General features: G+C 37.9%; 1 protein-coding gene across 1 annotated transcript; it reads right to left on the reverse strand.

The window, feature by feature from the left end:
- Window positions 1-3,798: 3,798 nt before the first annotated feature.
- Window positions 3,799-4,923, reverse strand: LOC121430613 (galanin receptor type 1-like). The gene has a single exon (XM_041627931.1). It carries the CDS (start codon window positions 4,921-4,923, stop codon window positions 3,799-3,801), a length of 1,125 nt encoding a protein of 374 aa, XP_041483865.1.
- Window positions 4,924-12,077: the final 7,154 nt, after the last annotated feature.

Genomic DNA, 12,077 nt, shown 5'->3' on the forward strand with positions numbered 1-12,077 from the left:
CCCACCAGGCTTACAGTCTTAGAACAAAAAAATGATGAACCATCACACAACAGCACACAACATTCAGTGCTTCACAATAAATATTTCACTTCTGTTCATACATGTACATGCAATAAATATTGTGGAAAACAAATAAAAGGCGTACCCATATTCAAATACCGTTTAAAAGGACAAATATATTATACCTTTCGAGAAAAATCAGCACGTTAGATATCTGATAACAAAACACAATTATGGGGCACTGCAAGAAACTTATGTTCCATTGCAAATCAAGCGTAAGTCTTAAATTCAAATTCAAGCGTAATAAGGTCGAGTTGCAACCCGGGGGGGGGGGGGGGCACTCGACCAAAAAAGCGGTGGGGGTGTGCCGCGGGCGAGACAAAAAACGGGGGCCTTGGAGCGGGCTTATTGTAAAAAGGAGGGTCATCGGAACGGGCTTCGGAACGACAAATGTTTGTGAAAACGGGGGTCCTTGGAACGGATCGCCAGCGTGAGAGCGCGTATGCATCCCTACGGAACAGTCATGCGTGCATGATGCAGCTAGCGCGGCCTCCGCCGGGGAGCTCTGCGGCCGCTTTTCACCAAAATTGCAGCTCATTCAACGCTATCGGAGCCGCGTAACGAAAAATATGCGAAGCTTTGGAGCGGATTTCTCTCTTCTTTTTTCTCGATAAGAAGAAAATGCTATGCCTTGGAGCGGCATTCTTCTTTTTCTCAACAATTCAAAAATGCTATGCCTTGGAACGGAAATTTGAGTGTAAAAATGGGGGTCCCCCTCCGCGGCACATACCCACTATGCATTATATACTGAGTGCCCCCCCCCCGGGGAGTTGCAATAGCAGTTCAACTACACATGTTTGTCTTTAATCAAAGGACTTACCCTTGATTTGGGACGTGTGATTGATTAGAAAATTTCTTGCAAAATGCCCTAATAACATTAAAATTGTTTTTTCGTTTTAAGTTGTGTGTTCTTATTTTCGACAAGCTGTATTCCTGTCCAAGTCAATTTTTTTAGTTCTCTCCAAAACTGTGCTCAAAATTGTTTCCAAGATCGATAAAGATCAATTTTCTGTTGCATCATTATCAGTCCAAAACTTGCACCGTAGCTCCTGGAAAGAGTGAAGAAAAAAATGGCTATATCCAAATCAGTAAGAGGACATGATGGAATCTCCCAGATTGAAGTAGCGAGCAGAGACCAGAAGTCACCAAAGTCAGCAAGTGTGCAGATCTGTGTGTAGAAGAGAGAAAAAAATAAAGAAATAATTTAAATAATCAAATCAAAGTATGAATTTCATTATCTTGATGATTGATGACGTGCGGTGGCATGTAATTCCCGGTCAACAACAAATAATAGTAGGTTTAGACACCTGAAAAATTCCACTCAGAACACTGGTGCTCTACCTCAACGCTCAAGTGATGTTTGTGTAGGCCCCACTCTACTTACCGCTTAGCGGTAGTGAATCACTTGAGGTACGGTACTCTGTGTCATTACAAAGAGTGCATTTATCTTCATTGTTTTATGTTGAAGGCACTACGCATTCATTATGTAGAAGCACTCTAATCAGAAAGAAACACCAGACTCTAGTTTTGGCCAGGAATCAGCATGATCAGGGTAACCACTGCTGAAAATTTGTCTTGCTTCATGACATCGGCATTATGGTGATATAATTCTGTGTATCTGGATGTATACGATACAGGGCCCTCCTGAGCATAAACGCATTGGGTACTAGACCTGTGTATAATAAAAACTTAAACATTTGGCCTTATCGTGAAAACATTCGGCCTTATCGTGAAATTTGGTGTTTGTGCGCTCGTTGTGTACAAAGTCAATGGGAGTGGATCACCGCCGTTGACGAAATAAACGGCAGTGAATGGACTGGTGACAAAAACTACGATAATGCCAAACATTCCTCTGAAACAGCATACTTTCAGCCATGGTCCATGCCAGTGCTCCTAAATAATTTAATCGCCTGAGGCTGAGTCCTGACCAGTTTATTTAGAGAAATCTGACTGAAGTCTTTGTGAAGAAAAATCTGCTGGAATTGTGCAAAAACATTATTTCTAAAATAAAGACTTTTTAATTTTAATAGTAGTCATGCCAAAATGCATGATTCTAAAATTATATCAGATCTGTATCTGACCTGAATGCATCGTCAGAACAAGTACAGACTACAGTTTCCAAACATGCTTACCTTGACTTTTGACTGGATCAAACAGCGTAACCTGCATCGGCAGCAAGTGAATGGGACCGTACAGCTTGGAGTTTTTCAATATTCAGAGCAACACAACGAAGACTGTCGAGTGGACAAAATCGGTCTTTCCAGTTCACAATTCAATAAAAAATGGACAAAGTAACACAGTTCTGGGCTCTGGTTCTCTTATAGTCTGAAGATGTCGAAATCGGATATCACAACACATGAAGAAAACGGTAAATTCGAAGAAAAATAGAGACCAGGAAGGTGCATCAGTGTATTATGCACAGAGAGATAGTGTGAAGTCGATCATGTGACGTCATTATTCTCGACTGTTTTCGATCGCGTGAATGTCTGCCTGGGGGCGGCTTGGGGGGCTGAGAAGGGTCTCTATTAATTTCATTTCTTGCATTTCCACGACATCTGTAAGACTTTTTAGTGACATATTTGTGTATAAAAAGACAAGACCTTTCCATTCATATATAATTTGTCTATAATCATCACTTTCGTGAATTTTCTTTGTGTGTATACTTTAAAGAGCATTCATATCTCACCATAGTCATTTAATGCGGGTGCCGTGCGATGGCTGATTTTTTTTTTTAGAATAAACACCTAAAACCACCTAAGCACATGAATCACTTTGGGTAGTCATTGTAATCATGAACATGATACGTATCTCACTAATCAAATATTGCGAGCGCGAAGCGCGAGCTATTTTTTTTTGAAATTCAGACCTTTAAGAGGGATATTCTAAGACCTGTTTGTTGGAACTCATTAAGACCATTCGTATTGCACTAGATAAATGTTGCCAGCGCGAAGCGCCAGCTGCAAATTGTTGATATTAAGAACAGAAAAAGGGAAATTTCAGGACTGTTTTTTTAAAGGAGTTCATGAAGAGCAGATATATTTCACCAATCTACTTCATACGAACGGCATGGACTGGAAATGTTTTATATTCAGACCTTAAAAGGGGCAATCACTTTTAAAGTAGTCATGAAAAGAAGCATATACTACATAAAATAACAACAACGTGAAGAGCGAGGAAATAATTATATTTGGTGCATATCGACTTGAAAACGGGGTATTTAAGTAACGTTTAATCCCCTTCAACAAGATTATTCATTTCATTGAACAGACATTGCGAGCACCAGGGAGTGATGAACACATAAGCCCTAAGCTAATTATGGTTCATGAAGTTATTAAACAATGTATATATATAATATAACTCAGAGTATAATATAGTACACAAAAAGTTCTTCTTCTCCCATAACGTTTCTCTTTCTTTCCCTCTCTTTTTCTTCTTATCCCTTGTTTCTTTTGCCAGTGGATGAGTTAGGGGGAGGGAAGATACGTGCCCCATTGCCCTCCCTATAGTTACACCACTGTCACTGACAATATCTTTCACTTTATTTACAGACACACCATTATTTAACATTAAACATTTTAGTACTCTTTAACAAAATTAAATTGAAATACACAGTGTCATTTCCTTGACAAAGTGATATATTTACAATGGCATATATTTATCATTAATCATCGCTGGTACGTATGTGCCAGCCTGAAAAGCGAAACATTATAAAGGCAATTATTTGCTTCATTCAAAATGTTACTTTGTTTCCCTATCTCCAAATAGTGGAGCCTCTGTGAGCTGAGCTCTGGTGAAGAGCCCTCGCACCGCAGTGCGGAATTCAGGGTAGCGAACAGTATAGATGATAGGGTTGGCGCATGAGTTGCAGAACCCTAGGGTTGCAAGAGCGCGGTTAAACGGGCTATAAGGGTATGAATCTCGAACGATTCCTAGAGCAAAAGCAAGATAGAGTGTCTTAGAAGGTCCCCAGCAGATCAGAAAGATCAAAACTACGATGAATAGTGTTTGCAGGACGCGTTTCTTGGCGATGAGATGTCGGGTTGAAGGATTGGATCTGTCAAGCTGTTTCGCTTCACCTAGTTGCAGACGTGCCTGGCGATGCAATGCATGTGCTGTAAGGACTTGAAAGGTTATTGTCAGGATGGCTGGAAAGAGGAACTCAATCAGAAAGAGGAACACACCCATGGCATGCCTGGCCCTGGCAAGCTGGAACATTTTAGGGTATATGAATCTACAATGCGCCACAGATGGGTCAACTGTCGAGATGAAAAACGAGAGCGAATTTGACATGAAAGCGGTGAACCAGAGGCAGATTATGGCAATTGAGATTCGTCTTGGAGCTAGAAGTTCTTTGCAACGGAATGGGTACACCACGGCAATATAGCGTTCAATGGGTATGAAGGTGAGTGTAAAAATAGATGCAGAAACCGACACCCACATGAACATTGATGTGTACACTACCTTGCAGTAAAAATTGCCGAGTGCAGTCGAAGGCACTCGATTTGTTGGTGGCAGAGGCACCATAAAGATCGACGTGATAAGATCGGCAACTGCCAGGGCGCCAACCAGTGTGTCCGTGGATCTACTCTTCTTTCGTCTTTGGAAAATGATTATGATGACAAGAGAGTTGCCAACGATACCAAAAAGTGCAGTTATCATCTGTAAAATGACCCACCAGGACCAGGTTATCGGTTGCCAAAGCCAGGACATCGAAGCAGGCGATACGACATTCTTATCCCCATTCTCTTCCGTGGATTCAATAAGAGAATAATCCTGAGACTCATTCGTTGAATCCTGAACCGATCCTTCAATGGTTTGCTCTGTCCAAATCCGAGTATAAGTGTCCACAGAAGTGTTTTGCATCCAATCTATCCATTCCTGCCCAACGTCACTGTCAGAAAACGTTTGTCCGACGTAGCTCTTTAAAAAGAGGAGCAGAATAAAGCAAATAATTTCTCCCATCTTTCACCTGCTTCTGCACTGATATTTATAAGAGCAAATGGTGGCAGTTCAAAGAAATTGCCTTACAGAACAGTTTATTCACCAGTTTGCAATCATCAAAGTTTGCTCTCAAGACATGACCTGAAACCTTATGAAATACGTTGCTTTGCAATAACTTCGAATGGCTTCGTCTTGGGTTTAGAGTAACTCAATGAGATGTCTTGATGACACGCACAGAGATATAATCTTGAACACGAAACCTTTACGCACTCGCTATTTCTTCCTTTCTTTTCTCAGTTATTCACTACAGAAATCAATACATCACTACTTTAAGAAGAAGGAAAAAACACGCAAAAGGATCGAAGAAACTTATATATCTATTTCCATGTCCATTCATCTATTTTAAAGGAAATAAGATTTTGACTTTTTACAACCGTTCTGATTTTCGTCATTTTATGTCTCATTCATTCTTTATCAATCAACCGCTTTATTTACTGGCCTTGTATGGTAGAACAAACGGCAATACATGTATATTGTCTCGTTTTTGCCCTTTATTTTCATTATGTTTCTTTTTCCAACTGATCATCTTATTTCATAGATAAGGGTTTTTTTTTCAAAAAGGCTGTATCATTATATTCTTAGTACGCCTTCACCCACTCAGCTACACACATTGATTTATAGTGGCATATCGACATACTAATGATCAGGATGAATATCAAATATAACCTATTTTTTAATTCAATCTCAAATTATGAGGCTATCCCGTTATTTCCGCATTATAATTGAAATATCAAGGATAAACAAAATCAAGATTATACTTCATAAAGTAACTGTTAGTAACTTTATTACATACTTTCCTATTATTACTCCTCCGGGATATTTTTTTTTCACTTTTCTTTAAAAGTTTTGTTTATTAGAACTACAGTTCTCTCTTACTCTATCTCTGTCTCTCATTTTCCCCCATTTTTGTTTCGCTCTATCTTTCCCATTTCGCCAATATATTTCATATTCTTTTCACCGGCTTTCAAATAATTATACAAATAAGGAATGAGGAAAAAAAAGAGATAAAAATGATTTCTTGATATTTTAAAAACGTTTATTGATCGAATGTACTTTTCCTAGTAGATGCGCTTAAAAATCGATTTTAATTCATACCAACTCCCTCAAATAAAAAAGACAAATTTCTCCACTTTCTCATTCCCGCTGTTATCGTGGTTATACTATCCTGCAATCGGTAATTTCAAGGTTAATTGAATATCTTGCAAGGGTTAATGTCATTGATATTGCATAAAATTCCCCTCGGAAAATGCAAAGAATTGCAAATCTTTTGAACAGTTCTCACGCCTGCCCAACCGGATGTAATTTTTTTTCATATAATTTTTTTCTACAGTACCTGCAATATTCATTAAAATCTGAATAAAATGGTGGGGTAATTTCCCTTTTAATCCATTGACAGGGCTGCATTCGAAATATATAAAGTGAAAAAAAAACCCACAACATTTTAATGACAATACAATTCATCTACGCTGAAGTTTATGTATGAAAGAGAATCGTGCTATTCCCAAAATAGTGCCTTGTGAATAATAAACGAAGGAAGAGCGATTTCCCGTTTAACCTTTTTGGTATCCTAGAATCAATATGAATGCTAACGAGTGTTTGTGGTGGAAACTTTCGTAAAATATGGTTTTACTGATTTCTGCAATAGTCTCCTTTCAGGATTACCTAATAAACAAATCAAAAAACTGCAAACCATTCAAAATTCAGCTGCGAGATTAGTAACACGAACACGCAAGTATGAAGCAATTACTCCAGTTCTCAGAGAATTACATTGGCTCCCTGTCCGTTCCCGGATTGTATTCAAGCTTCTAGTTTTTGCACACAACTGTTTTTATGAAATTGCCCCGTCCTATTTACTCGATTTACATGTAGTATCATATATCCAGCCATCCCGAAATCTTAGATCAAGCTCAAAAGCATTATTTGTTGTTCCCTCTGTCTTTACAAAGTCATATTGTGAGCGTGCTTTTACTCATGCCTCTGCTGTCCTCTGGAATGCTTTACCTAATTCAATGAGATATCAAAGTGATTTATGTACATTCAGGAGATCCCTCAAAACATATCTTTTCAATGCATAAAATACCAACTTTGAACTAATGATCCAATCTAAATATCTTGATTACTTTATTCTTACCTTTCACTATTTCTTCTTTAAACGCATAGGGACATGCTACATGTACATGTATGTGTGATGCGCTATACAAGAATTGAGCATTATTATTATTATTATTACTGCATACACGCCATCTGAATGTTCGAATCAACGCGACTCATATCGTTGGATATGTTGACAATAGAGCAAGGGGTAAGCTATATAGTGCTTCATTTTGTGGGAATAATCATTTTTTACGTGTCTTTAGCTAGCATTATCATTTGCAGTCAGGCTGGTGCCAAGAAAATAAAATGCATATCTCATTAAACACAATTAAGTATTAGTCTATTTTTCACCAGTTTGTCAGTATCAAACAGCTCTTTGTCATGTTTATTATGACTGTTTATAGCTGCCTGTCATTTGACCGGAAGTAGTTTGCTAAAATGTTGCATTTTCCTTACCGAAATCTGTAATTTGTGTATTGCCTTCTCAACTGATGCCTATCCACATATGCAGAACTTCAGATGCGGTTGAATCTTCTGATAGTTTTGAAGGTATTATATATACATCAGGGGGATGTTTCACAAAGATTTAAGCATGACTTAAGTCGCACTTTAATGCCGACGCGTACATGATATGCAACGCGCGATCTTACTGATAGATACGCATTAGCTCGCGTCCTCATGACATGACACGATCTGACCAATGCGGTCAAGCCTTTCATACCGTACGCAAGTCGGAAGTGCGACTCTAATTCATACTTAAATCTTTGTGAACCCCCCCTGATTTAGCAAGGTCCCCGTGATTCAAGGATGTTCGTACTATTTCTTATGTTCATGCGTGACAAATTCGAAAATAGTTTGAGGTGATCGTTGGTATAGCATGCTGAGAAAATGGCCTATGAGGTAATGGGTAATAACCAAAATTATTTGCTGGCGAATCAACTGGGCAAAGTAAAAAAAAGAAAAGAAGATTAAACAAAAAAATCAATGACGCTGACTTGCACTGATACTGTGGGGAGCGTAATCACCACCACCACCACCACCATCATCATCATCATCATCACCCGATGTGAATTTTTATCCCCCCAATACGAGTACGAATTCCATTGAATGATCACATGTAGTCATTTACATGCGCATTATATTATCATAAAAAAGAAAAATATAATAATTTGTAATTATATTTATGATTAAGGGTCAGCACCCGAAGAGAGTTATTGTAACAGCTCGTAAGGAAACCACTCCAGTTCTTTCTGTTTTTACTCTATTGCCGAAAAGGTGAGGATAATTTTGAAAAAAAGTAATATGTGTGTAAACATTAGACACGAAATATAGGAAGAGTCAACTTCACTTTACTGTTATTCAATTATCAAGTTTTCGTGTTTATTCGCTTTCTATTTGATATTGCTTCAACATATCGAAGCCGCTCTCCCTTTAAAAGAGGGTGAATCCCAAATGCATTATGAATTATATCACGTAAAATCACCAAACAATCGCACAAAAAATAGGTGATGTATAAGTCGATAGCATCATGGTCATAGGAAGTATTTACTTATTTATTTTTTTATTTATTTGTTGCTTTATACAATACGACATGAGTTGCAAAGTGCCAGGTGTTGCAGAATATGTATGAAGGAAATTAGTGGGTAATATTCAAGGTTTGTCTTGGTCGTCTATGTTTAGTTTTTCTGCGAAACCAACTGGAGTCTTCCGGATTTTTTTAGCGCTAACCCACGGTTATTCGTTAACAAAAAATTGTTCCATTTCGTCAACCACTGATCATAGCAATACCTTGTGAACATGATTGTAGCCCTCTATTTTTACATTCAAGAATTTGTATCTGTATTTTGTAAAAATACGAAATATCTTGGCAAAGCACGAAATATTCCTAAAGAGGAAAAAAAATATTCATTACCCGGTAATTACGAGGGGAAATCCAAATTGCTTCTACCTCTTTCATTATAATCCGTGCATTATACCTCGGTCACATTTGCTCTACGGCGACCGTACGGCGAGTCGACAGCAGCCGTGTAAACATTTTTGTACCAGCTTCATATAGGTGATTTGAATTAAAATTAATAAAACGGTTGTTTTCGACTCGCTGTGCGGCCGCCGTATATAGAGCAAATGTGACCGAGGTATTAGCATAGTAGGTTTCCCGGTATCTTTCTTGTGCAAGTGTTGGTCCTGAAAAGAACCACGCAAACCCGTGTGTGTTCCTGTCGTCTCCAGGAGAATCGGTGCATTCAAAACATTTTCAGCAGAATCCGCTTCTACTGTCTGTTTTGTGTTTTGACCAGCACCTAAAGCTCTAAATTGATTGGCAGAGTCATATCATAAAAATTTGTTGGCAGAGTTTTTATTTTTATTTTACCGGAGGCTAACGTGTTTTTAAAGTGCGCTGGGATCATTTGTTTCAAGGAACGTACATGTAGGCAGGCAGTGAAAATAGTTTATTGTCTTTTCTTTCGTCGAAGTAAACGTTTGAAGGCATCAACGAGACAGGCATTTACACCATGATTCATTGGCAATTTTCTTTTGCACAGAGTATGATATTTAACATTCAGTTGCTCTCTTATCGCTGCACTACCATACATTTTATATCAAATCATCTTATTTTTTTAAATTGTATTTTAATGTTTACATTGTGACCGTTTCTATTTACAAACGCCAATATCCTGAGTAACATCCGTGAATATCTTGGAATAAATTTGGAATAAAGCTATCAGTTTCCTTTTAATTTGTGTTTTTGAATATAGGTGATCCAAGAAGGCAGTTCATACACAGTAAAAACGCTGTTTAATTTTTTATACAACGCTGTTTACTATATGAACCTTACATTAATTGTTTAAACAAGTGTTTAAATTTTAAACAACAAAGTTTAATTTTCAATATCTAATCTTCAGTAAATTAAACATGATTGTTTAAACTGTTAAACAACTACAGTAAGGTTCATATAGTAAACAGCGTTGTATAAAATCTTAAACAGCGTTTTTACTGTGTAGTGTCCTAGCTCATGGCTATGTTTATACAAAAGAACTTTATTTAGATTTAAATCTATTAATGAAAGATGAATTATATCACGTATTTCCTCTGTCATGGCTGGAAATCCTCGATTATTTATAATAATGGAAAAGATCAGGAATATATATATATATATATATATATATATATATATATCTATATATATTGTAGAGACATGGATGAAGAGAACAATGGTAGACGTAGCTTAAATCAAGGTTCCCGAGAGCTATCTACCCTTTGGAAAAATTGGTGATGCTGAAAAAATGTCTCTGCCAGGAATCGAACCCGGGCCTCCAGCTTTGAACGCCGGTGCCTTAACCACTTGACCACAGAGACGGGTTAGTGGTTTGGGAGACCCCGATCCGATTGACCGTCAGATAGACAGATTTTCGACATTATACCAATCATGATTTCCTTTGTCGGATGAAGGTTGGTTTTGAACAATGACAAGCCGCTATGCCTCCGCTGGATCAAAGCTAATGCTTTGATACACGTATGGGAGAAAGTATACAAATGTGTAAAGTTATACATGTACAACAGCTTTGGCAACTCTTTTATTTAGATATTTTGAGGAAATGGATGAAGGCCCATATCAGTGCTTTCTATTTTTCTAAAATATTGGAAAAGATTATTTATAAAAAAGCCTATAATGCTCTTGAAAATAAGTGTCTTTTTGAATCTCAATACGGATTTCGTAGTGACCACTCAACAGAACTATTGCTCTTCTCGAATTAACAAATACCATAATTGACTCCTTTGAGCACGACTCATTGGCAATGGGGATATTTATTGACTTGTCAAAGGCGTTTGGCACATTTCAAGGGATGGTCCTGGCTGGAAATGTTTATATCCCCCAAAATAGAGTAAAATTCACCGAGCAAAATGCTGAAAATTTGATGAAGTCTGGATAACAAAGTTATTGAATTTTAAAGACGTGCATCATTCCGGTGAAACGGTTCTAGGCATGTCTTCATGACATATAATTATAATCCTTCTTGCAGTAAAGGTAAACTCTGGTAAAGTGAGTAAATCATGTGATAAGTACCCAACAAGCATGTAGTGCCTGCAGCAATACATTCAATTCAAAAGAGAAAGAAAGAAACATTTCTGGTCGGTCGCATCCCGTGTATCTGAGGCGGCACACCTCAATCACATTCATGACCCTGCGGGAAGCGGGGGTGGTGGGGGTCACGGTGTTGAAGCACCCCCAAGATATTCACAGGGGGTGCGGCGTGTATTATTCTCCATAGACAGCACCCCCTAGAATTCTGGTAGATGTGCCAATTGTAAAGAAAATGCCCAACATTTTGTGTAGAACGCTTTTTCTTTTTATTTTTTGCTTGCCATATTTACTAAAGCACCCCCTGCAAAAAAAAGTCCCAGAATAATGAAACTCAAATGACGATCAATTTAATTTGGGCATATTGACTTGAAAACGGGATATTTTAAGTCCCATGCCATCATTTTGTGCATATTTATTATTTCTTATATCTCACCCAAGACAACGTGAGCGTGATTGTTTCTTTCAAACTTAATTTCTATAATCTCTTGAGTTTTTTTTTCTTCAAATTATCCTCCGTCTTTTGTTTCATTCACTGTTCTTCCATCTTTTATCTTCTTTCTTCCTTTCTACTTCTTCAATTTTCCCATTTTTTCTTGTTTGGCTGTTAGCAAACGGCGGGGTCCCAGAAAGCGGAACCCCCGGAACCCTGCCCTCCCCCCGGCATGATTTACTCTGATGTTTACATTCTTACATTCTTCATGGTTGAATGGCTGAATGTTTTGCCTTTGACAAAATATTGTTTTCGCACTAAAGTGAACTTTGCTCTGGGAATGAAGAACATGAAAGATTGTAATATACATCAGAAAATATAAAAAGAAGCTACCTTAGTGGTACTCTG

The sequence above is a fragment of the Lytechinus variegatus genome, chromosome 17 (assembly GCF_018143015.1).
Source record: "Lytechinus variegatus isolate NC3 chromosome 17, Lvar_3.0, whole genome shotgun sequence".
Classification (NCBI taxonomy): Eukaryota; Metazoa; Echinodermata; class Echinoidea; order Temnopleuroida; family Toxopneustidae; genus Lytechinus; species Lytechinus variegatus.